We start from the raw sequence: 24,895 nt of genomic DNA, 5'->3' as shown, positions 1-24,895 counted from the left end.
TTGATATGATGTGGTTTTTCTCTAGTGTTTGATCCTTTGATTCTCTCTTAGTTGAATGCGTGTGTTTGTCTTGAGGAAGCGGAACACACAATGTTCTTGAAGTTGGAGTCTTGGAAGAATCTTTGTATCTTCAAAACTTGGGCTTCAAGAAATGATATGGTCTTTAGGAGTCAAGGAGTCTTTTGAATATAGAAAATTCTCTCTAGGCTCTCTGGAATGTAAAATTGCTGATATCTCAAATGAAGAGAACTTCTCTATTTATAGAGTTTTCTGGTGGGCTTTATGAGCTTGGCCTTGGTTGCTCCATAGACCTAGCCCCTTGAGCCCAACTAATTGGATTTGGGTCTTACTTGACATTTGTGTTGAATCCACATATTCTTGGACTCACTTTGACTTTAGCCCAAATATTAATATAAAATTGGACCAAATTAATTTGATTCAATCCAATGGTCACAATGAAAACATGTAGCTTCATCGAGGTTTTCCAATTTATATCTTCAATTTTAATTAGGGACACATGTCAATCTTTAATTAGTCCCCAATTCATTTATAATTTTGTCATTAATTTGAAAAATAATGTTGCAGTTTGTGATTGATCTAAAATTTGTCATTCAACAATAGCCTTAGTTGACCCACCAGAAAGATGATGTAGTTGTTTATAGGCATTTAAATGTGATATTTTTTAAATCTAGATTAACTTATATGCATCTCAATTAATCACACTGGAAAATTCAATTGTCGATTTTTTTAAAAGAAAAAATGAAAAAAGAAAAGACAAAAGAAGAGAACTTTCTCATCCCCAAATTGATTGCGGATATTCTCGAGTATTTTCAGCCACTACCTGCTATTTTAAAAAACCAAACAAAGATAAAAGAAAAAGACAGAGAAAAAAGAAAGAAAAAAGATCAAACGTATAGATTGGTAAATTCCGATTAGTCTCCTAAACCATAAACCCTTGCCACCCTTACGCGCAGGGCGCCACCGCTTAAACCCTCACATTGCACTTTCTGCCACCTGAAGAACATGTCGGAATCGGCGCCGGAGATTCTTCGAGCTTACGAGCTCCGTCTCCTCCATTGCACATTCTCTTCTCCGCCGTCTGATCGTCCGGCTGCTTCTCAATCCCAAACTTCACGCAACCGTTTCCACGAACCTCTTGACAGCTTCGTGAGTTCTATTGTATCCGGCGACTACCAGAAAGCCCTTTCTTCCGACGCTGCTCGACTCGTGCTTGGACTCGTCAATCAGTCGCCGGGTCAATTCACTGATTCGACCGAGTGCGCCGAGCGGGTGTACACTGACTTGCTCGAGTGCGCTGAGAAATTTGTAATTAGCAAATTTGAAAATGAGGAAGATGGATTCTATAGACTGATGATCGTGGTTTGTATTGCAATTGCATCATTTCTCGCATTTACTCAGAGTAACGTGACTGGGTGAGCCGAATTAACGATTTCCGCCTTTAAAGTTGTTATTTTTCTTAAGTAGCGGCTCTTTGACTATTCATCTTAGAGATTTGAGCTGATGGGATTTAATTATCGTTATCTTTGTTTCTAATTTATGCTTTTATTTTGTGTATACAATTTTGTAGACCGTTAGGGGGGCTGGCTAGATCTCCTATGGCAGTCATAGAGTCCAAATTTGAAGATTTTGTGGAGTGGGATAATTGGGCGAGGCACCAGCTGATGTCTACCGGGTCCGATTTATTTGGCAAATTCACTAATATTCAGGTAGACCAAACAATTTCTGATTTGACGTATTGGATTGACGTACATACAATATATACACACGTGTATATACGTGCGTGAGCAATGCATATATTCATGTACATGTATATGTATGTGTTTGTTTATATCATATTAGAATTTCCAGTCATGATCTGCTCGCATTATTTTTCTTGCTGTGCTTTTGAGATAGCATTTCTTCGTGTCTTGTAGTATATTGTGTTTGCAAAGATGCTGCTCACAAGGATCAAAGATGTGCTATTTAAGGAACATGTGAGTTCAATGTATGGGCTGAAAAGCATTTCTTGGTGGCTTGCCAGAGTACTACTTTTTCAACAGAGAATTTTAGATGAGCGGTCGTCTTCTTTGTTTGATCATTTGCAAGTCCTTATGGGTGAAGCCTTAGTAGATTTTGGCATTCTGGAAAATGTAAAGAGTTATTGGGGTGCCAATTTACAAGAAGGAGAGGCTTCAACGATTGTTTCCATGGTTCACTTGGAAGCTGGGATAATGGAATATTATTATGGAAGAGTTGATTCATGCAGGCAAGAATTAAAATACCCCGAGAAACTGTCAAAATCTTATTCATTAAAATGTCTAATGCATGATTCAGCCTTGATGAACTACCTGCATTAATTTCTGTACATTCTTATCTTGAAGTTTTTTCATACTTGCATCAGTGTTCCATGCATGAATAACTCAAATTTTTTAAGGGTAATCTAATCACGTACTGAATTTCATGTTTTGGTCACAACTGCCATTTTGTTTTGCTCAATTTAATTTTTGCTGAGATAGTAATTTGGCAGGCAACGTTTTGAGTCAGCTGAAGTGGAATCTGGTCTTCAGCTTTCTGTTACGGGTGTTCTTGGTTTTCGCACTTCATATCAGGTGAGCAACTTACAAAATACAATTTAGAGGTTCCTTGAAATTTTAGTCACTTTCAGCTTAAAGATAATCTTCTATTGTAGGTGGAACCAAAGGCACAATTGGTGCTTGTTGCAAATACAGACTCGTCAGGGGGTGACTCTAGGAACCAGGTGCATGGTTCTACAATTGATAAGGATAATTTTCCTTCCCAGACCAAAACTTTTGAGACTTCTGACATATTGATCACGCCAAAGTTGTTAAATAATGGTAACGTGTCTGGAATTGAAGGAGATGTGGTTCAGAATGGTAGTTCCACTGTTTCTAATCTTAGGGCAATTCAGCAGGCAATCATTTTGGCAAAATGCCTTCTAATTGAGAAGAGTTCTCGATCTGATGAGATGCAGCGTGAGTATATTATGTCGAAATTTTATGTGCTTTGACTATCTTTCTTGGTTGCAATAATAATGACTAAGAGACTCGACCAAGAGTTCAGCTCTCATGACAAATTCTAGGAAGCTTTAACAACCCCTTTTTGTTTAAATTTAAATTATATATATAAATATATATAAAGAACATTTGAGTTGAAAATACAAGTAGCCTTATGGCCTTCTTACTATGCATGTTTTATTTAAACAACCTAATCTGTGAAGCTTATGTAATGAACGAAGCTTTAAGAATTCACTTGACCTGATATTGTTGATGGTAACGTTGATTATTGATTGTTTTTTACTTCTGAGTAATAATCCATCTCCTTCAGTGAAGGATTGTGAGTTTAACTGCATTTATACCCCCATGGATCAAATGAACTATGGCCTTAATTATGATGAATGAACTGAAAAAATAATCGACCTGCACCTTTGATAAGATATATGAACTTTTCTTTTTCATGATAATGTTGGAAGCTTGTAGCGATAAGGTTTGCCTGAATTGCACGTGACTGTTTAATTTCCGTACAATTATTGTATTACTGGAGGGGGTATTTATGAAAGACATACTATTTTATTTTTTGAAGTGGAATTCAATTTTTTCTTCTTAAACTAAAATAAACTTTTGAAACAAAGTTATTGACAAACAGCTAGAACATATATATGTAGAGTCAACAACAACTAGAACATATATAGAAAATACCTTTTTATTTATTTATTTTATTTTTTTAAATATTGACTGGAAATGGTCATTCAAAAACTTTTTTATTTGGGCCATATTGTCATAATATTAAGCAAAGTGATTTGAAGTTTGAACTCAATTGTGGTACTCTAAATTTGCATGATGGGTCGGACATGTGTAATCTGACACCAATTTCAATTCGTACCTTGTAGTTGCTTGCTGAATCTACTTAAAGTCAGTATTGATCTCTCGACCTTTCATTTTTGTGGTATTCTGAGCAATTTTTATTTTATGTAGGGTGGGATATGGCTCCATATATAGAAGCTATTGACACTCAGCAGTCATCATTGTTTATGGTGAGAGTAAACTTATTACCCAACTCATCTGTTATGGAAGATGTTTGTGAATTTTAATCTTGATACATTAGAGAGCTTTTCTTAACATCTTTTTCCTACTTAATTAGTTAATTACAGGGTTTGGATATACTCTCTTGCCTTTTTTGTATCTTCCGTTTTTTATTGAAATGTTTGTTAAAAATGAACTTTTGTGGAGCTATGTCTTTTTGGCCTAGATCTATTTTTGTACATTATTGTTAGAAAATATAAGGTCAGTTGCTCTCATCTGATAACTGCAGGTTATTTCTTAGAGGTTCTTAATTATATATGTACTCTTAAATTATTCATTTTTTGTTTTACTTTGGTGATCTTTCAAGTTTTACTAATTTATACACGTGCAGTTTGTCAAATCTCATTTCTTTTCTGTTACTTTACAATCCTGACCTTTTAAATGTTTGGAATTTTTCAATTGACCGATTTGTTCCTTTTGCACTTAACCTTTTCATTTACTTGATTTAATTCTGATGTATAATTTCAATCATTTTCAGGTGAGGTTTTTCTGCAACATCTTGCGAGTTCGATGGGAGTCAAGTCGTAGTCGTACAAAGGAGCGTGCATTAGTGATGATGGAAAAATTGGTATGAGGTGCATTTTCTTTTTCCAATTTCATCCGTTTTCCTCAATTACAACTTTTTCTAACTTTACAGTTGATTAGTTGGTTATCTGATTTATTTACTACTCAAGTTCTTCTCCTTTGATTGCCTGCTGTTAGCCTGTTACTAGAACCTTGACTCTGTAAGCAGTCTGTAGTCTTGAACTTTTGTTTCTATCTTATCGAGTGAGACTGTGAGTTTGGTATTATTTGTTTTTGTTTTCTTACCTCTTAGTTTCTGAGTCTGATAGTGTGCCACTGTGCTTTCTGCTGCCTTGGAGTGGGCACAAACTTTTAGAAAAGGAAATATGCTTTCTGCTGTACACCAGAAGTCAGATCGATCATCTTCATTATGTTTAGTGTGATGTCTGCCATCAATAATTTTCTTTGCTTTCAGGTTGAGGGTTATTATGATTCCTATCCAGGAGTGGTGCAAAGGATGTATTTCTGTTGCGGGGTTTATGTTCCTACTTTTCCTGCTTTGCGGAAGTAAGTCTTTCTCTCACCCTTTGTCATGATTGTTATTGAAGTTTGAAATTTTTAAATTTCAAATCCCGTACCCAGTATGTCAAACTTGTTACATCTTGGTCAGTTATGGTGCTCAATTTGAATTTCAGAGAATATGGTGAACTTTTAGTGAGCTGCGGTTTGATTGGAGAGGCAGTTAAAATTTTTGAGGAGTTGGAGTTGTGGGATAACTTAATCTTCTGTTACCGGTATGGTGATTATGTTTTCAATAATCAACTGCACCTGCATCTCATATTTACTCCTTGTTTCCTGGTTAAAATCTCACGATAATTCATTAAAATAACAGCTTATTAGAGAAGAAAGCAGCGGCGGTAGATCTCATCAAAAGTCGACTTTCTCAAATGCCCAATGATCCCAAACTCTGGTAAATGATCAACTTGTCTTTCTCTAACCTTGGCTTTTGGTTGATTCTGTTTCACTAGTCCTCATTGTCTGGTTGTTTATTATGTTTATTTTTTTGGTTAGAATAGCTTTTCTGGCCTGTTATTGTCAAGTGGTTCTTTGTTTAGAAAATCCTATTCCCTCGACTAATTATTGTAACTTATTTGTTTGTCATAATTTTGGGTTGGGAAGGTAAGGTTAGGGGTGGGTAATATGGATTCAAACTATCTTCCTCAGTCCTCATTTTCATGTAAAAAATTTTAATCGTAGGTGCTCATTGGGTGATGTTACAAATAGTGATGCCTATTACGAGAAAGCCTTGGAAGTTTCAAATAACAGATCAGCTCGAGCTAAGGTGATTTGATTCCATCATTATATAAATGTCTTCCCAAGTATGCTTCATGTTTTGATTATTTAGTTTCTTATATTTTACAGCGGTCTCTTGCTCGTAGTGCATACAACAGAGGGGACTATGAGACCTCTAAAATCCTGTGGTAGGTTTGTTTTACTGTGAATCATCATCATCATTATTTTGTACACGTGGTCCATTAATCTCCATTATTTTCATTCTTCATCGACAGCATGATGAAATGTGCTAGGCATATTATCTCATTTTCCTTGAAAATTTTCTCTGCATCTAAAACTATTTTTCCGTTGGACTTTCCCATGCATGTTATGATTCCAACTCTGAGCCATTGTATGGTCCTTTGTTCCATATTTAATTTTCTTTATGTCAAATGTACAATTCTTGCACAGGGAGTCTGCAATGGCCTTGAATTCTATGTATCCAGATGGTTGGTTTGCACTTGGTGCTGCTGCATTGAAGGTAACTTATAAGCTAGGTTCCTTAGTAATTCTGTAAATCTTGCTCAGATTTTATTTGTCTTGGAAAAAAATCCATTGAGAGTCTTTTTTGAAACAATTTATTGAAAAATACAGGCAAGGGATATTGACAAGGCACTTGATGGTTTTACTCGAGCAGTTCAACTTGATCCTGAAAATGGGGAGGCTTGGAACAATATTGCTTGTTTGTACGTTTTTCTATCTTTTTTGTTCTTCTACTTCATTCTTTAATAATGCAACCACTTTCTCTGTATTGTTCATTAACAATTTATGTGTATTTTGTTGCTTATGCGCTTTACATATGATGCAGGCATATGATTAAGAAAAGGAATAAAGAGGCCTTCATCGCATTCAAAGAAGCCTTGAAATTCAAGTTTGGTTTCTCTGTCTTTGTTTCTTATCTAGTAACATTTTTTCTGCAACATATCTGGATATTTAATATCAACCAAAATCTCAAAATCCCAGCGATTTCCATCTTTATTTAAGATTGTGATTTCTTAGTGACCAAGCGTGAACTTCATGACAGACGAAGTAGTTGGCAATTGTGGGAGAACTACAGCCATGTTGCTTTGGATACAGGCAATATTGGGCAGGTATGCTTGTTTATCTCGTTGTTCCCTTTCTTTCTTTCTTTCTTTCTTTCTATCTTTCTTTCTTTTTTTGTTCAATTTTTTTTTTAATGTATTCATATGAAGATGCTTCCATCCATCACAAGATGGGTTAGATACTATAGGAAAGACTTTAGATTGAACCACCAGATGTCATAAGTTTGATATTTTTTGGGGATTTTGGGTTTCTTATATAAGAAAGAAAATAGATATCCTTTGAGGCCATCTGGATACCTATTGTTCTCTTGCTATCAAATGTGATAACGATAGTAATTCCGAATGCAATGAACTTGGGAGGAACCTAGAGATTTTTCAGGTGTAAAAGGGAAAGAATAGAATTTCCCTGTTCTGATAGAAGTTACTTGTAGCCAGACTTTCTTAAAAGCCTTAATTTTTTTTTTTTTTTTTTTGCATACTTACTTTCTTTCTTTCTTTCTTTCTTTCCTTTTTTTTTTTTTGGCACATTGCACTTAATCCCAAAGGGTTTGTTACACTTGGTACATTTTTGTGCTGTAAGGAATACTGTTTGATTGGTACAGTTTTGTTACACTTGGTACATTCTTACCAACACAAACATGTTCCATAATTTAATTCTTTTTCCCTTAATAAGTTTAGAAACACAAATTCTCTGCCACACGTTTGCTAGAGAAACACAAAAAATCTTCTCCATTACTTGTATCTTTTGGCTTCGTTCATTCAGCATCCAAGGATTTCCTTATCATATTTTCTTTATTAACATTGTGCTAAATGTTATCTTGTTGAATGGGAAATTTTTAAGCCATTTACCAAGACAAACCGCATTCTGCATGAATTAATAATAGCTCTTTGTTTTCTTTCTTTCAAGGCATTGGAAGCGGTACAACAGGTGATAGATATGACCAATAATAGAAGAGTTGATGCCGAATTGCTGGAGAGAATCATGCAAGAGGTAGAAAGGAGAGCTTCAAATAGCCATTCTGAATCGCATCATTGTGAAGCAGACTTGGTTGTTGAGAAAAGTAGGGAAACTAATCATATGGTGGAGTTAATTGGAAATGTTCTGCGTCAGGTATACATAAAGAAAAGGAAAAACTTGGCTTTCAGATCCTATAGTACGAAGTTATCTTAGCTTTATTTAAAATTTATATATATATATATTTTCATTCTCATCATTATGTTGTAAGTGGGAAGTATTCGATTAAGCTGAAAAGATGGACTTTGATACTGGGTTATCTAGTTGTAAGGAAAAATTAGGACAATGAAGGAAGTCTTTGATTTTGTAAATGTTGCATATTGGTATATGCAGTCCGAAGGGTTCTTTATAATCCCCACTCCTCCTATTGGCCCAAGGGAAGCTTTGTGGCAGGATTCCCGCTTCCCCACCCCACATATTAGATGGTGTCTTTAGGTTCACCATTTTAGATCGAATTCAAATATTTTTGGACTGAATGTCCATTTGGACATTGTGGACCCTGGTACTATATTAGATAAACATGAAAGTCTATCTCAAAACCAATCGACAATGAGAAGAGTAATCCTTGTATCTTATGAATAATGAGGTTTTTGCACATTTTTGATGTGAGATCCTCAACCAAAAGAAAAGAAAAAGGAAAAACACTATATTTTAGACAACTGATTTTTGTTTTCAGTGCTAAGCTTCTTTTTGACTGTTGATTTGATTGTTGGAGTTGGGGCTAATTAAAAAAAACCCATAGAATTGATACCCAAAGGAGAAGGGTGAGCAAGGGAACACCTTTCCTCCTGCACTCTACGAAGTGCATTTCCTTTTTCTCTTTTTTATATTATTATTATGTAAGAATACTCCTTACTATAATATGTATTTCTGAATATACATGTTGACGATTACAAGCAAAATAAAGTTCTTACTCTAACCCGACGATTAGTGTAAAAGACTAACCAAAAGATAACCCAAGCTAATTCAAGAGGGCTTATATCTCTCCCTAAAGAACCTGCAAGTTCTTTCACAAAATCTCAGATAATGAACCCTGCCCCACACAGACAATATAACAATGTTCCCTCTCGACTGTACGTAGCGGTCACGGTCGGCCCATGGTCTGTCTAGGGTGAGATATCCCATAATGAGCTGTCCTTGGGGTCGTAAAGTTTTACTTAAACATCCAGATCAATTTCTACATATTTATATATGATTAGCAGCTCCTCTTCTTGACATACAAAGACTGCGCCGATAAGGTTGAAGAACCATGCGCGGGTTTCCATTACTGTGGGCTTATAATTAGTGCTAGGTTCTCAACCACCTCATGACTAATGGTTAACGACGTTAATTTAAATAAAAGAGTTTTGAGGGCATGGGTTCATGGTAGTTAACTACCTAGGATTTAATATCCTACGACTTTTCTTGACAACTGAATTTAGTAGGCCCATGTGGTTGTCCATTGGGAATAGTTAAAGTGTGCACATTCTAGCCCTAAACATTCACAAATATGAAAGAAAAATTAGCTCATAGACCTCTCAAGAAAATCCACAATTGACTGGCTATATGTTTGAATTTCATTTTGTTTTCAAATTTTATTGTTCTTACAATTGATCTGACAATTGAGATATGTAATCATTATTTGTTTGTGCTTTCTTTTTCTTGTTAAGATTGTTCGAGGTGGGACTGGAGCAGACATATGGGGCATATATGCAAGGTGGCACAAAATTAAAGGAGACTTCACAATGTGCTCTGAGGCCCTTCTAAAGCAAGTTAGATCATATCAGGTATGGACTATAAAGCCTGAAATCTAGAATGGCTAATGTCTTTTTAAACAGATGGATGTAGCAACTCCTATTTGTCTCACGAACTAATTTATGACTATGTAGTAATTGATCTCATGTACCCTTTTCAATTATGGAGCATAAGTGTTGGTTTCAAATTCTTGTTTCTTATGGACGAAGGCCATTTTAATCCCCATCACCCCCTTATTTTGTGACCATTTTTTTCCCTTGGGTGCCTTGAATGAGATTATCTTCATATTACACATTTCCTGTAAGACTTGATGCAACAGGTTTTGTGCATTACTGCACAGTTTGTACCATTCAAAGTTTGTACCATTTGTGGAAGGCTATCGAGTCAACATTTTTGTCCATTTGTCATACCTCTCAAAGACCATTGTTATATGTTATATTGAATTCTTAGAAGTATACATCTCTTTGGGAACCGAAGAATTTGTTTATTTTCAAGAGGATGTGCAAGTTATTTCGTCTTCTTTTTGATGATGAAATCAACAACAGAAAAAAAAATGAAAGAAGTTGATTTGTCTTCTTTAATCTTATGACGTGTCTCAGGTCCTAGACTACTTTGTTATATCGCCTGCTCTAAATTTGCCTCTGTAGTGCGATGCCACCTGAGATCTAGTCTACAACTTTAGAAGCATTCTTTAGAAATAGTGAGCCCTTAGGCTTAAACTTCCTTTCATGCTTGGTTGGTGCATTTGTGTCTTATACTAGCCTCTAAATCTTCATAATGGCTTTAGGTGTCCTTATGTTTGACGTGTTTTCAAAAACATATGTCAAGAAATTATCATCAGGATTTGGGATCGACTAATCATACTTGACCTTTTCAGGGTTCTGATCTTTGGAAAGATAAGGATAAGTTCATAAAATTTGCACAAGCTTCATTAGAACTTTGCAGGGTCTACATGCATGTCTCATCGACTACGAATAGTCAGCGAGAATTATATACAGCCGAGATGCACCTCAAGAACACAGTAAAACAGGCAAGATAATTTTGTTTAAGATGCCTTAACTTTTCCATTGATGGTTGCAGGAAGTACTAGAACGAATTTCTGATCATAGTGCCATTTCTGATAATCTAGTCCTATAAAGATCTAATTACAATACTTGATTTTCAGGCTGTGAACTTCTCAGACACCCAAGAATATAGGGATCTTGAAGCTTGCCTGGATGAAGTGAAGACAAGATTGCAATCTAATTCTATTCTCTCTTGAGTTCTTATTAAGAAGTTTGCAATACACACACTTCATTCGTCAAAATATTATACAACATGAGATGGCTCCGAGTATGGATCTCTTCGATCAGAAACGGGCTTGTACTGCTTTCATGGCAATTCAGCTTCTTTCATGTCTAGTGTTGCCAAAGTCTAAAGTTCACCTGCACGGATCACAAATGTGAGAGGAACTGGGAAAATATTTGATGTGAGCCATCCCCACCTTTCTCCTCCGCTCTATATTTAAAATTTTAGCTCTTTACAGAAGTTTTTTCTTGCTTTTCATCAGTGAGTGTGGATGGAGGCCAAAGAAGGGTCTGCTAGAAACAACGCCAAAACTTCTTCAGAAGACCAGTCTTGTATTAAATTTTCATAATTTATGGTCTACTACTGAAAAATGGACTCAAGTTCTGCTACAAAAATAAATCTATCAAATACACAAATACTCTGTTTAAGTAGAACCAATGGGGTTTGGAAATCTTCAATATTAAAGGGAGTATATGTCAATTACAAGAATTATATGGCAAAAACTGGTAAATGTCTAATGTTGGCATCATCTATACTATGTTGAATACTAATCCATCAACTACAAAGTTGCAAGCTACAACTGTAATGAATTTACGAATTTAAAGCATTATGAATATAGTAGTTTTTTTTTTAAATCTCCTTCTTTATTTTATTTTTATTCCTATTGTATTTTTTTTTCCCAGAGATCAACATGTGACCTCTTGGTTTAAAAGAGTTCCTTTGATATTTTTGTTCATCTTATATCTCCTTAATTAATATTAGGATTTTTCTTCTCAATTTTGTCGTTTTTTTCTTTCATTTTTATTATATGCACAAATTCGTACAATATTTTATTTCTTTAGATATATTTGGTTTTGATTAACTTTTGTTATTTTGTTGATGGCTTATGCTGGTTGGATTATACTCGTGTTTGCGACGATGCATAGATTTTAATTACAATATATAACTAGCATATATCTTATCTTTTCTGTCATTGGTAGATTTCAAAAAATATTTTTCTTTTTGTTTCTTCATTCACTCACTTTCTTCCTCCAATTTTGTTTTCTCCATCTCTTTCATTGATAACTCAACAAAATATTCAATTGATGTAATATCTTTTTTCAAACTAATTTGACACAATATTTTTTCCAAAGCCTAAAAGTAGTACACTCTAATTACATAGAGTTTATTGATGATACCTCATATAAGTGATAGAATCTTTTCATGATAGAGTATCAATGATGGATTCTATTATTGATACTAGGGATGTATAATGGTTGTGTTAGGTTGGGTTGAAAGTGTTTTTAAGACCAACTTGAAAATTCGGGTTGGTTTGACAACCCAGATGACCCAAATAAGGTCTTCAACCCGACCTAATCCAACCTTTAAAATTCGGGTCGGGTCAGGTTGTCGGGTTATGACTTATTTTTTCTTTTTAACTAAAAATATGTAAATTTATATACAACACATGACTAATAACTAAAATCTCATAAAAATCAAATGTTAGATACCAAATATTTATGGTATTTATTGTAAATTTTAAATAGAGACAAATATCATAACATTTTAAAAGAAAAATATTAAAAAATTACAAGGTAATCAATACAAAGTAATCAAACTTTATATATAATAAAAAGTAATCAAATTTTAAACAAATATGTATATATATTATTAATATATATAAAATTTGGGTTGGGTTGGGTCAACCCAATTTTTTTTAACCAACCCACGATCCAACCTAACAAAATTAGAAAAAGTTGAATCAAATCCAACAAAAATAGAAAAACATTTTGGATTGGGTAGTCCGGATTGTTCAGGTTATTGGATTATTTGAACACCCCTGATTGATACCAGTTTATCAATGGTATATTTCTATCCGTGATAGATTTTATTATTAGTGGTAGATGTTTATCATGAGTATGATCTAAATTAAAGTAAAAACATTGTAAATAGGAAATTATCATGAATTTTGTTTTTTTTTGTTTTTTTTAAATCTTGGTTTAAATTAAAGTTCATCATGGATACAAATCTAAAACAAAGTACATATTTTTTATATAAGAGAAGACTATCACAAAATGAACTTATTTTTTGGGTTTAAATCAAAGTTTAAATAAGAGAGGATTGCCCAATCATTCAAACTAATAAAAAAAATAAGAGAAAGTATCCACAATTTTTTTTTTTAAACGAGGACTATCATGAATTTTTAAAATATCTATTTTTTGTTTGAATAAAAGTTTGATATTAGGAGGTAACCAAATCATCCAAATAAAAAAAAAATATAGAAGAAATCTTTTTAACTTAGAGGATTATCACAAAATTCTAAAAATTTTGAATTAGAGTTTATTAGTTATATTCAAAGATTTAAATAGTTTAAAAATAAATCTCCCTCAGTTCGCTCTTAATTGAATTTCTTTTATGGTTTTGAAAAATCTTAAAATTTAATTAATTAATAAATCTTTCCGAGGTTGAATTTTTGTAAATATTGCATTTGAAACAACCTATATTGGGATAGAAATAATATCTATGACTTTTTGCCTAATTGGTTATATTTATAGATCAAATAAATCAAACTTTATATATTATAAGAGTATCACTATCGAAAACCTAAAATTTAAATTCAAAAAAAAAAAAACCCTAAATTTGACGTGTACATAAAATTCAATTATTTTAGAAATTCTAAGTCAAAAGTAATCAATGTAATTTGTAGCATCAGTATGAAACTCTAAGTCAAAAGCAATCAATGTAATTTGTAGCATCGGTATGACAATTCTAAAGGGAGAGTGAATAAGATTTATTTAAACTAATAATTTTTTTTTCTAATGTGGGCTCAATTAGCAAATTAATGTACTTTTTCCTAATAAGTAATTTAAACAATACTTTCATGAAAATAAATTCACTTTGAATTAAACAAGAAATAAAATAAATTAATAATAATACTTTAAAGCATCCTATTTGATTTTGATAACAAGATTGATAATTAATATATAAAGTTAAAAGGTATCAATCAAAATATACTAAAATGAACCATTAATTTCAAGAACGAAAATTACAATTAATTTCAAGCAATAAAATCTAATAGAAAACTAATTTCAAAATTAGAGTAGTATAGAGATAGAGAAATTGAGAAATTGGAGATTGTTTTATAGTGGTTTGGCACAATCCAGCCTATATCCACTCTCCAAGCTATATGTCATTACCAACTCGACTCTTTCCATGGCTTAAAGTCGAACCACTACCATATTCTTTTTTCGGGAGCAAGAACAAACCTCATTTCCTTGATTGAGGATCAAACCGTTACAACAACTTTGTTTTTAAGATCGATAGCAACCCTTACAAAAATTTGGAAAATTTTAAAAACAGTCTTACAACTCTCTTAATAGAGTTGATTTATCATTGTTAAACTCACTATACAATAAATCTCTCAAGAATAAGATGAAAAGAAAAAAAATTAAGAACTTGAAGAGATAACAATGATGGCTTTGAAGATGGTAAAAAAGAAAATGTAATTGTTGTATAATTTTGGGGAAGGTGAAGAGTTAAAAAAGAGAGGGAAAGGGTAAAAACTAAATTCAATTTTGGACCTTTAGATCTTGAAAAAGAAAAATTAATGGTGGAGGTTTTCTGTTTTTTTTAATCAACTAGTGGTTAGAGACGAACAAAAATAATATTATAATATATATCTTTTTAAAGTTATTTCTTTAAAACTCATAAAAAAATCCATCATGTGTCCAAAATTGACCGTTAGACAAAAACATAAAATATGTTTTTTTTAAACCAATCCAAAAATCAAAAGTCAATGTTACTCCTCGATTGTTTCAAGTGACACCTTTCAATCGGTCTACTTTGATGAGAAAAATTATGGCATGTCATCAATTGAGAATTTTTTTTGTTAAATTTGTTTTGGTTATATATTCTTCATTTGAACTCTGATTTAAGTGATTCAAATAGCATTGAAACCGGTTCTAAGCTATATACAACATTTTAAAACACTCAAATTATTAATAAATAAAAATAGACTTATCATCATCAAAATATTAATTAAATTTGAGACTAGGGAAAAAAAGCCAACCTACTTAACATCGAAATTACAATTTTTCTTAAATTATTTAAATATTTATTTTATTAAACTTTAATAATATACATATATTTTTCCTTCAATTCAACATTTTAATATTCAACCAATATTTGTAAACGAATTTTTATAGTACTAGGATTTATTTTAACCTGAAAAATATGGAATTTAACCGCTCCAAAATTACTCATAAAATGCCTATTAAATAAACAAAACTATATCGGAAATTAAATCGATAATTTAATCTAAAAATAATTTAGTTTTATAATGTGTTTATAAAAAAAAAGGGTAAATATATACATATTAATTTGTAAAGGGTGGTGAAAATTCCTCACTGAGCGAGCCACAAGGCAAAGTGGAGAGACAGACGAGGGTAAACTTCAGAGAGAGCGAGCGAGCGAGCAAGAAATTCGAACAGAGCGATAATGGGCGGAGGTATGGAAACTCACAAGAACAGATTTATTGAGGATTGGAGTACTGCTAGAGAAAATCTTGAGCATAACTTCCGCTGGACTCGCCGGAATTTCGCTATTGTGGGTCTCTTCGGCATTGCCGTTCCACTCCTTGTTTACAAGGGCATCGTCAGAGAATTTGTAATATCATTTCTCTCGATCTTTTTCTTTCTTAGTATATCGTTTGATTTATTTTCGATCTTTTTGTTTCATGATCCGTTGACGCCCATCCACAGCGTGTATTTCACTCGGGGTGAAATTGTTCTTTTTAGGGTTTCCATTTTTTAGCTTGTTTGCGACTCTGGATCCCTTCACACTTGATTGTTTAGAAGTGAACTTGTTGGTCCTAATTTTCTCGATTGGCCCTGATGATTTTCCAATTGGGCAATTTATTTCTGCGTCATTCGTTTGTTCTTGGGGCCTGGAATTCACATGTTTTGTTTGTTACGGTTAGTTATGATTCTTTTACCGGGTCCTTTTGTGAATGTTGGTTGGCACTAACTTGGAGCATTTCTTCGGCAATTCTTTCTTTTTTAAAAGGATAGATTTGAGTTTGCTTTTCAGTTTACTTAGATACTTGTTCCAATGAATTGCCGCGTCTACTTGCTGGAAGTTGTGTGTTTTAAATTTTCTGTGTTGAGGATCCCATTTGATTTAATCAAGGTACTTCACAATGTTTATAGATACATAGGCTACTTCTCTTATTGGCAATTGGCTTTGTGATGGAATTATTATCTAACTTTTTATCTTAGTAAGACTTCCATTACCTGAAGAGAATGTGCAAAAAAAGGGGTGACAGGAAGGATGATCCTACATCCAAGATGGGGGAGATGGCAAAACTCCTTTTGTTTGTCCACTAGTTGAGATAAAATCGGTTTCTTCTCAATAGTCTGAAATCAATATAAGAAATGATGGGTTTGAAGAATTAGAAACGGTCTTGAACTTTTTATTTTTTTGGGTTAACTTGAGCTTAGCTTAGGGGTTAAGGAATCTACTCCATTCTTTGAGGTTGGATGTTTGTGTCTTGACTCCATCCCCACATTTGTTGGACTAGAAAGTGTGATTAACATCTTTTGTTGGGATGTTTCGTGGTAATAAAAAAAAAAAAAAATTGAGGAATTTCTGTTATTACCTTTCCGTCATAATGTGTGGATGGATGGTGAGTTAAAATCTGACAACTTTAGATTTCTAGGGAATCCTATGAGATGGCTCTTCTTGTGTTTTTGGAGGATCACGCATGATGATATTTGTTTCTCCGTCTAATGGAAATAATGCTTCCATTGTTCATAGAACCTTCGTTGGAGGAAATAACATTGTTATGTCTATAGCATGTTTTGCAGCTGAGCTATTCAGCAGTAATACTATATTGTGGATGTTGGTGGTCTGACCCATCTTGTGACTGTTTTCATCTGTGATTTTTCTCATTCTCGTTTCTTTTCCATTAAAATTTGTATGTAGTTTTTCTTTGTCATTCTTCATTTATATTAGTTTTCCTTCTTGTCTGTAATTTTCAAGGTGCTGTGCACTCTTTATTGAGATTTCTTCTGAAAGACAACTTGGTTTGTGTTGACAGCATATGCAAGATGAAGATGCAGGCAGACCGTACCGGAAGTTTTTTTGAGCACCGCACCAAGCGCCGCAATAATTTCTTGGAGTAATAAAACCTTTCTTATCTATGTGATCATTGAACCCTACCCTTCCAATTTGGATTCTGGAACAATATTGCAACTTTCTTTGAAGTTGTAGAAGTGATGCTATGCAAGTTTACACTGTATTTTATGACATTTCGTAAATGCTGAGTATTTTCAGTCTAAAGTCCTGCCTTTCAAACTTATCATGAATATAGACCGTTTTTGTTTTTGTTTTTGTTCTTTTTCTTAACTTGGGGGTGCTTGTTATCACCAGTTAGAATAGCTCAAGAATGTCATAGCTTTGTTGTGACAACTGGTTATAAACTCATAGGTGATAATTGTTATTTTATATATTGCTTTTTTTTAGAAAATAAGGTATGTTGTTGCCTTTTCTTGTTGAATCTAGAAACAGAGGTTTTGTTTCGGAATCCATTTTTTAAGCACAAAACGGTATGATTTCCTGAATATTGCTCTTTTCCAAATTTACATTTCAAATGATTTTGAGTGGAATATTTAAAGTATAATTATTTTTAAAATGAATTGAGATATAAATTTTATATTTTCTTGTACTTTTATTATATTTATTTGGACAAATAATTCTTTTGCATATTCTATATCTCATTAATTTAAATTTGGTACAAGTATCTTAAATATTAATTTTAATTTGTTTTAGAATAAGCGTTGTAACTGTGAGAGCGAGGATTTAAGTTGTTTTTATAAAGTTTTAAGTCTGATTCATGTTCAAGAGAAATATATAAGTTTAAGTCTTGGGGCAAGATTACATTTGTCAAGCAAATAAGGAAGAAAAAAATGCGTTAAATGAAAATTTAAATTTTAATGTTTAAATTTAACCAATGAAAATAAAATTATTAATTAGCTTTGATATAATAAATCAATTTATATTTGCTTGATTTATATTAGATGAATTTTCACATATAAAACACAATGTCAAACTATCTATAGAAATAGAAAAAAAAAAAAAAACATGGGTAGATGTTTATAGATATTTCTATTCGTATCTATTAAAGGAGTTTAAAATTTTACTATTTTGTGTAAATAAAATCTTTATTTATTTATTTTTTTTGAAAGTCCATATAACTCATAATTAAACTCATGCATATTTAGTATATACATGTGAATGGTTAATGTGTGCTTAGATGTAATTATTTTGTGCCAACGTAAGTGCTAATTGGAAAATTTGTTGGTTTAATTATTTGTCAAATTATATGCTTTTTTCCCCTTCACCCTATAATTATAAAATTAATTTATTTACTCACTATTTAAACGAATTCAAAATTTTATTTTAGGTGCACAAGTTTCCAGCCTTTACCATCAATCATTACAATAATATTTATGACCTTTAATTTGTATTTATGTAACTATTTTATAGTTTATATACAAATACAAACATAATGGGTAAAATAAATTTCATGTAAAGATTTTTTTAAAAAAATTTCCCCATAGGGTCAAGGGTGGTAGTTTTTAAATTTGTATTATTTAATAGATTTTCATAAACAATGATTTTCTTAAATTGTTATTATTATTATTATTATTATTTATTATTTGAGACAATTAGTGTCTTGATTAAATTTGTGCTTTTCTTAGATTTTTTTAAAACAATGGGCATTTCTTAAATTGCAGCTAATATGTTTTTCAAAATCGTGTATTTATCAATGTTTTTTGTTTGTCATTCTTCTAATGTTATTTTTCATATCTATTAAAGTTTATGCTTATGCTCCATTTTTCTTTTTCATTTTCTCTGTTTATCGGTCACCACATATACATATGTTCTCTCTCTACATTTAAGTTGTTCACTAAGCTTTCTCTCTCTCTCATATTACCATCTGGTATAGCTAATGCAACGAACCAACATTTATCAGTTAGATTCTCTGATCTAATTGGTTTGTAATTTGTATAATAATGTTTTTTTTTTTTACCACGCAGAGTAAGAGAATCAAATTTGTAACTTCGAAAATGATAGTATCTAGCTCAACTATGCCAATTGAATGATGCTTATTTCGGTTTGTATAATATGATTTGGGCTAAAACAATAATATTAAACTTGTGGGTATAATATTAGAGTATGGGAAAATTGATGTTATTTGGTTGAGAGTGACAATGGTGTGATGTAAGAACGTGCGAATAGTGTTATTAAATCTATAAGAAAATATTAAATTGAAAAGAAAAAAATGAAAAGTGTGAGCAATGAAATAAAAATATTAAAAATTAAATTTAAACTTTGAAATCATAACGACTAAATTGAAATATTTTCAACTAAAAATCTCAAACAATATCAACTAAATTAAAACATATATTTAACATAATATTGTTGTACATGTAATTTTTCAATGTATATAATTTTGATCTAACTAAATTTACTTTCATTAATAAGATTGTGAAGTTATTAATTTACATATCATTTCAATATACATGTTTAAAGAAAAAATAAAAAAATGTACATGTTAAAAAGACAAAGACATAGCTCTTTCTGCAGCTAATTAAGTCAAGTTTATGAAGGTTTAGTTTTATTGTTCAAAGCTTCCTCCCTGCCCATCTTTCTCACATGGATTTTAAGATTTGAAGAGTTTGATTAGAAACTCTTGTATTTTAAAGCTCATATATAATATCTTTTTTTAGAACAGGTGATATTATTATACAACAACAAAGGGGATCCCACAGTCCGGGATCAAGGCATCAAAGCAACAAAGCACAAGCAAAGACAGGACAACAAAACCAAAACAAAACCAACAGGATAAGACCAGAACAGAACCAACACATAAATGCAAACTCGCAAACCACCAAGGTGAAAGACAGAGAAAAGAACCCAAAACCCCATAAACTAGGGGCTACAACAAAACAGAGAACAACGTGAAGTTCAAAAAGAAAAAACATCCGTACACACACTAGATAAGACCAAGAAGGTCAACCCGCCAGGAAGTAGCACGAGCACGAACCGTAGAGAACCATAAGGTAGGGGTGTTAAAAAATCCGGTAACCTGACCAACCCGGACTACCCAACCCAAACCGCAAGGGTTGGGTTGGGTTAGATTTTATTTTAGGTTGGGTTGGGTTAAAATTTTTTAAAAATATTAAATTCGGGTTGGGTCTCGGGTTACCCCATTTCATGGTCGGGTCAACTCGACCCGACCCGAATATATGTATAAGTGAAAAAAAATAGACAAATTAAAAAAAAACAGAACCAGTGACCCAACCCGACCCAACCCGAAAATTTTGTGTTGCGTTGGGTTGTGTTGACCTCAAAAAAGAACTAATAGGGTTCATTTATTAGCCAACCCGAATTTTTGGGTTGGTTTACAAAAAATCTTCCAACTCGGCCCAACCCAGACTATGTACACCCCTATCATAAGGTGAACCAGAGCAGACACAGACCTCGGTCGACCCTCCATGGAGCCGCCGATCACGCTCCTGCCAGATGTAGTATATGGAAGCACACCAAAAAATACGGAACAACTTACTACGCACCCCCTTACCCTACCCCACTCGGCACAACAACTCAGCTCTACATCTCAACCAGCCACCCGATGCGTCGAACCCAACTGACGCAACATACTAGACCACACACCTCTCTCCCAAATCCACACTCAAAAATAAATGATCTCCGCGACTCCACACCTCCCCCACACAGAAGACACCCCCCTCTGACAACACACCCCAACTCCTTAACCAATCCCGCGTACCCAATCTATCCCTCATTACTAACCACGCACAGAAGGAGTGACGCGGAATACCACCCCTCGCCCACAAAATACCAGCCCAAGACACCCTAGGACGGCGAGGACGTATACTTTCCCAAGCACTAGTGATAGAAAATCAACCACCAGCATCTGAAACCCAAACCCAATAATCCTCTCCCCTCACCCTAGGCCCCACTGCCTAGATAAAACCCCAGATCTCAAACAGCTCCCAAGACACTGTAGGCCACCTCTACCCTCCCTCACCATCCATGAACTCTAACAACCGCGCTTCCAAACTTCTTCTTACATCATGAACCACCGTAGACTCGTATGAGTCCAAAATCGTGCCCGCCGGCAGCCAAGGATCCCACTAAACAAAACAAGACCGTCCATCGCCAATCATCAAGCGAACCAGATGCTTGAATCTATCTCTACTTTGCAAGATAGCCCTCCAGCACCAAGACCTCCCAACCTCACTTCGAATAGCCCACAACGACCGCCCACGCAAAACATACACCTCCACCCACGCCAGCCAAAGTGACCCTGACTTAATTAAAATAAGCCAGAGCAGCTTCATAATAGCAGCCTGGTTCCAAGAGGCCACATGCTTCACACCCAACCCCCTCTCTCCCAACGGCATGCACACCTCATCCTACGCCACCCGTGCACCACCCCAACTCACCACACTACCCTTCCATAAATAACTACGTAACAGACGATCAACCTCATGAGTTACACACGTAGGTAACACGAAGATGCTACACCAAAAAACCTGAAAGGACTGTAAAATAGACCTAACAAGTTGCGACCTCCCAGTAAAGGAGAGGGACCTCGCTGCCTAGTTTCTAATACGAGCTGTAATCCTCTGTATCAAAGGCGCACAATCCACAACCCTCAACCGACCCACCAATAAAGGTAAGCCCAAATACCTAACAGGCAACGAACGAAGAGAGACACCCATATATGCAGCTAGTTCCTCCGCCTCCCCCGACTCCATACCTAAACAAACATGGAACTCTTCCTAACATTTGCAACTAACCTAGATAGCTCTGCAAACTCTGTCAATACTTGCCTCACAAACTCCAATGAATCTCTCTCAGCTACACAGAAGATCATCAAATTATCTGCAAAAACCAAATGAGTTAGGCCCAAACGCTTATATCGATCATGGAACCTAAACCACACAGGAGGTTTATTCAACAACCTAGACAAGACCTCCATCACCATCACAAACAAAAAAGGAGACAACGGATCCCCCTGCCTTAATCCCTTCCTATCAGGAAAAAACCCTTCAAGGGAACCACTAATCATCACAGAGAACTTAGGTGAAGTAACACAAGCCCTCACCCAACTAACAAACGGAAGGAGCGTACCTATAGCCAACAACACACCAAATAGAAAATCCCAATTCACCGAATCGTAAGCCTTCTGTAGGTCTACCTTTAGCACACAACGCGACTTCCCTCTGCCTTCATTGCAGTTCCCCACGAGATCCTGACACAATAAAATGTTATCAAAAATCGACCTACTCGGAACAAACGCAGACTGATTACCACTAATGAAATCAGGCAACCACAATTGCAATCTCTCAGCTAAGATCCTCGAGATACACTTATACATAACATTGCAACATGAAATAGGACGAAACTCCTCCATACATTCAGCTCTTCACCTCTTAGGGATGAGAGTAATAGCAGTAGAATTAACTCCACCAGGCAAGTAACATGTCTAAAAAAATTCAGCACAGTGTCATAGAAATCATCTCCAACCACACTCCAAGCAGCTCTATAAAAATCCACTGAAAACCCATCAGGCCCAGGAGCCTTCCCAGACTTCATCGAGAATAAAGCCTTCTGAATCTCCTTCCGACTCACTGGCCAACCAAGTGTCTCCACCCCCTCCTTGGGCCAGCTAAACTGCACAATATCCTCAGTTCGGGCAGTAAGATCCCTATACTTCACACGCAGAGCCCCTAAGCAACCCCAAAAGAATTCTATCGCCACCCCTGCCACCCTGTCATGCACCGTCTGGTGAGTCCCCCCCAGCATCCACGACCATAAATAAGCCATTGCAGCTGCGACGAGAACGGACACAACGATGGAAAAAAGCTGTGTTCATATCACCTAACTTGACTCTAGCCTTCTGCCGGAACGACGCCTCCTCCAATCTCGCCACTGACCAAAACACCTTAGTGGCTCGAGTCGCCTCCGCACACATTGACACTGAATAAGGATTCCTTTCTACCGCAACTTGAACAGCCTCCATAACCTACCTAGCCGCCCGTACCTCATCAGCTAACACAGAGATACACCTATCAAACGAAGCATGGAAAACCCGCTTCACTACCTTTAAATTTCGCACAAAACTAACCATAGGAGACACATCCTCAGACCTTCTCCACACAGACCTGATAGTATCAAGAAAACCCTCTGCCTCCGTCCAATGAGAAAAATAACGAAACGTAGGAGGCGGCCTACTCCTCGTTTCCCCTATAGAAACCAGAAGAGGGCTATGATCAGAAATCCCCCACTGACCAACTCTAACCTCTGAATACGGAAAAGCTATCTTCCACGCCTCATTGGACAAGCATCGATCCAAATGGCGCAAAATACCATTCCCCTAAAGTTTACTAGTCTAGGTAAACCAGTTACTTGTCACACCCAACTCAACTAGATCCGCCTCCAATAACACCCCATCAAACTCCTCAATCTCCCTCAAGCTAGGGCAACCACCAAAATCCTCCGAGCTACTACGAATAACATTAAAATCCCTCAAAACAACTCCAGGAAGCTGCCATGAGGCACACACATCAATCAATTGAGACCACAAGTTCCTCCTCTCACTCACGTGATTAGAGGCATATACAACACCAATATGTACCCTAGCACTAGATACAACATCCACTAAGGTTCCAACAATGAATTGATCCCCACTGACATCAATGGAAAAATCATAGACACTTTTCCGCCATATCACCCAGATCCTCCCAACTCCCTGCACACTATAGCTACACACACAACTCCAAGCATCACCAAACCTACCTATCACCATACCAAAATTCTCACGACGAAACCTCGTCTCAAGCAAACAACAGAAAGTAATAGATGAGGAAGCTAGAAAGTCTGCCACCACCCTACACTTGACAAGGTCATTCAACCCCCTAATATTCCAGGAACACCAAATCATGAATCTTGCAAGAGATCACAGCCTACCACTTCCACTAGGCCTTTGCAAGAACTCCCGCAACATTCCCATCCATAACAAACATTGGATCAGGATCTGCATGCAACTAGTGCCAATGCAACGAGTCTTCACCCTTATCAACAAAACATCAAAACTGATTACGATCATCAACATCTTTACAAACCCGTATTCCAGGGGCACACCACAAACTTCAAAAAACTCATCACCTTTTACAAACCCTCTTTTCCCCTTATGCTCTTTAAGGGCGGCCGTACTTGGTGACACACTACCACCCCTATGCCCTACACCTCTTCTATCACACCTACACCGACTAACCATAGTAAAACTCTTCAAACCTTCCCCATTCCCTTAATCTCATCCACTTAGGCCAGCTCCCTTCGCACCCATACCCAAGTCCTGCCCCTCTTCACACTCTCAATTCTCATTCTTTCTCCAACACCCTTCATTGACTGCCACAATACACAACTCTTGACCCTTCTCCAACACCCTATTACTCACAGACCTCCCTTAGTTATGCCCAAAATAACCACAGCAAGAACACCTACGAGGTTTCCACTCATACACAAACTGGAATAATAAACTCCTGACCCCGCATTCTTAACAGTGACTGAGGGAGCATTAACGAATCACCATCCATCTGAACACAAACCCTTGCATACGATAACCGTCGCCGCTCTCTGTTGCAACATTAAAAGAGAATAGGTTTACCCATGATACTAGCTAACACTACTAAAACCCCTATCCGTCCATAACTCCAGGGAAACACGCTCCAGTTTAATCCAAATAGGAACAGAATAAAAAACAAAGATTTCAGGAACAATACCTGGAGACCACTGTCGTAATAAAG

General features: G+C 35.1%; 2 protein-coding genes across 2 annotated transcripts; both read left to right on the top strand.

Moving 5' to 3' along the window:
* The first annotated feature begins 872 nt into the window (after window positions 1-872).
* LOC120071387 (tetratricopeptide repeat protein 27 homolog) lies at window positions 873-11,650 on the top strand. The gene is made up of 21 exons (XM_039023643.1): window positions 873-1,433; window positions 1,589-1,727; window positions 1,935-2,266; window positions 2,528-2,609; window positions 2,690-2,993; window positions 3,993-4,051; window positions 4,579-4,668; window positions 5,080-5,171; window positions 5,300-5,398; window positions 5,497-5,574; window positions 5,862-5,946; window positions 6,027-6,085; window positions 6,348-6,417; window positions 6,531-6,622; window positions 6,745-6,807; window positions 6,961-7,027; window positions 7,887-8,090; window positions 9,644-9,760; window positions 10,606-10,758; window positions 10,894-11,196; window positions 11,278-11,650. Exons 1-20 carry the CDS (start codon window positions 1,024-1,026, stop codon window positions 10,987-10,989), a joined length of 2,691 nt encoding a protein of 896 aa, XP_038879571.1. The 5' UTR covers window positions 873-1,023; the 3' UTR covers window positions 10,990-11,196; window positions 11,278-11,650.
* Window positions 11,651-15,385: 3,735 nt separating this feature from the next.
* Window positions 15,386-17,385, top strand: LOC120070743. The gene is made up of 2 exons (XM_039022614.1): window positions 15,386-15,659; window positions 17,092-17,385. Exons 1-2 carry the CDS (start codon window positions 15,492-15,494, stop codon window positions 17,137-17,139), a joined length of 216 nt encoding a protein of 71 aa, XP_038878542.1. The 5' UTR covers window positions 15,386-15,491; the 3' UTR covers window positions 17,140-17,385.
* The last annotated feature ends 7,510 nt before the right edge of the window (window positions 17,386-24,895 follow it).

The sequence above is a fragment of the Benincasa hispida genome, chromosome 2 (assembly GCF_009727055.1).
Source record: "Benincasa hispida cultivar B227 chromosome 2, ASM972705v1, whole genome shotgun sequence".
Lineage (NCBI taxonomy): Eukaryota > Viridiplantae > Streptophyta > Magnoliopsida > Cucurbitales > Cucurbitaceae > Benincasa > Benincasa hispida.
The sequence above is the reverse complement of the archived record's forward strand: the minus strand, read 5'-3'. Positions and strand labels throughout refer to the sequence as shown.

What these genes read in the sequence shown, in the direction of transcription:
- LOC120071387 (XM_039023643.1), top strand. Translation starts at nt 1,024, where the DNA reads ATGTCGGAATCGGCGCCGGAGATTCTTCGAGCTTACGAGCTCCGTCTC. An exon ending in GAGACCTCTAAAATCCTGTG is followed by an intron (nt 6,086 to 6,347) that starts GTAGGTTTGTTT and finishes ATTCTTGCACAG; the next exon opens with GGAGTCTGCAATGGCCTTGA. An exon ending in TCAAGAACACAGTAAAACAG is followed by an intron (nt 10,759 to 10,893) that starts GCAAGATAATTT and finishes CTTGATTTTCAG; the next exon opens with GCTGTGAACTTCTCAGACAC.
- LOC120070743 (XM_039022614.1), top strand. Translation starts at nt 15,492, where the DNA reads ATGGGCGGAGGTATGGAAACTCACAAGAACAGATTTATTGAGGATTGG. An exon ending in AGGGCATCGTCAGAGAATTT is followed by an intron (nt 15,660 to 17,091) that starts GTAATATCATTT and finishes TTGTGTTGACAG; the next exon opens with CATATGCAAGATGAAGATGC.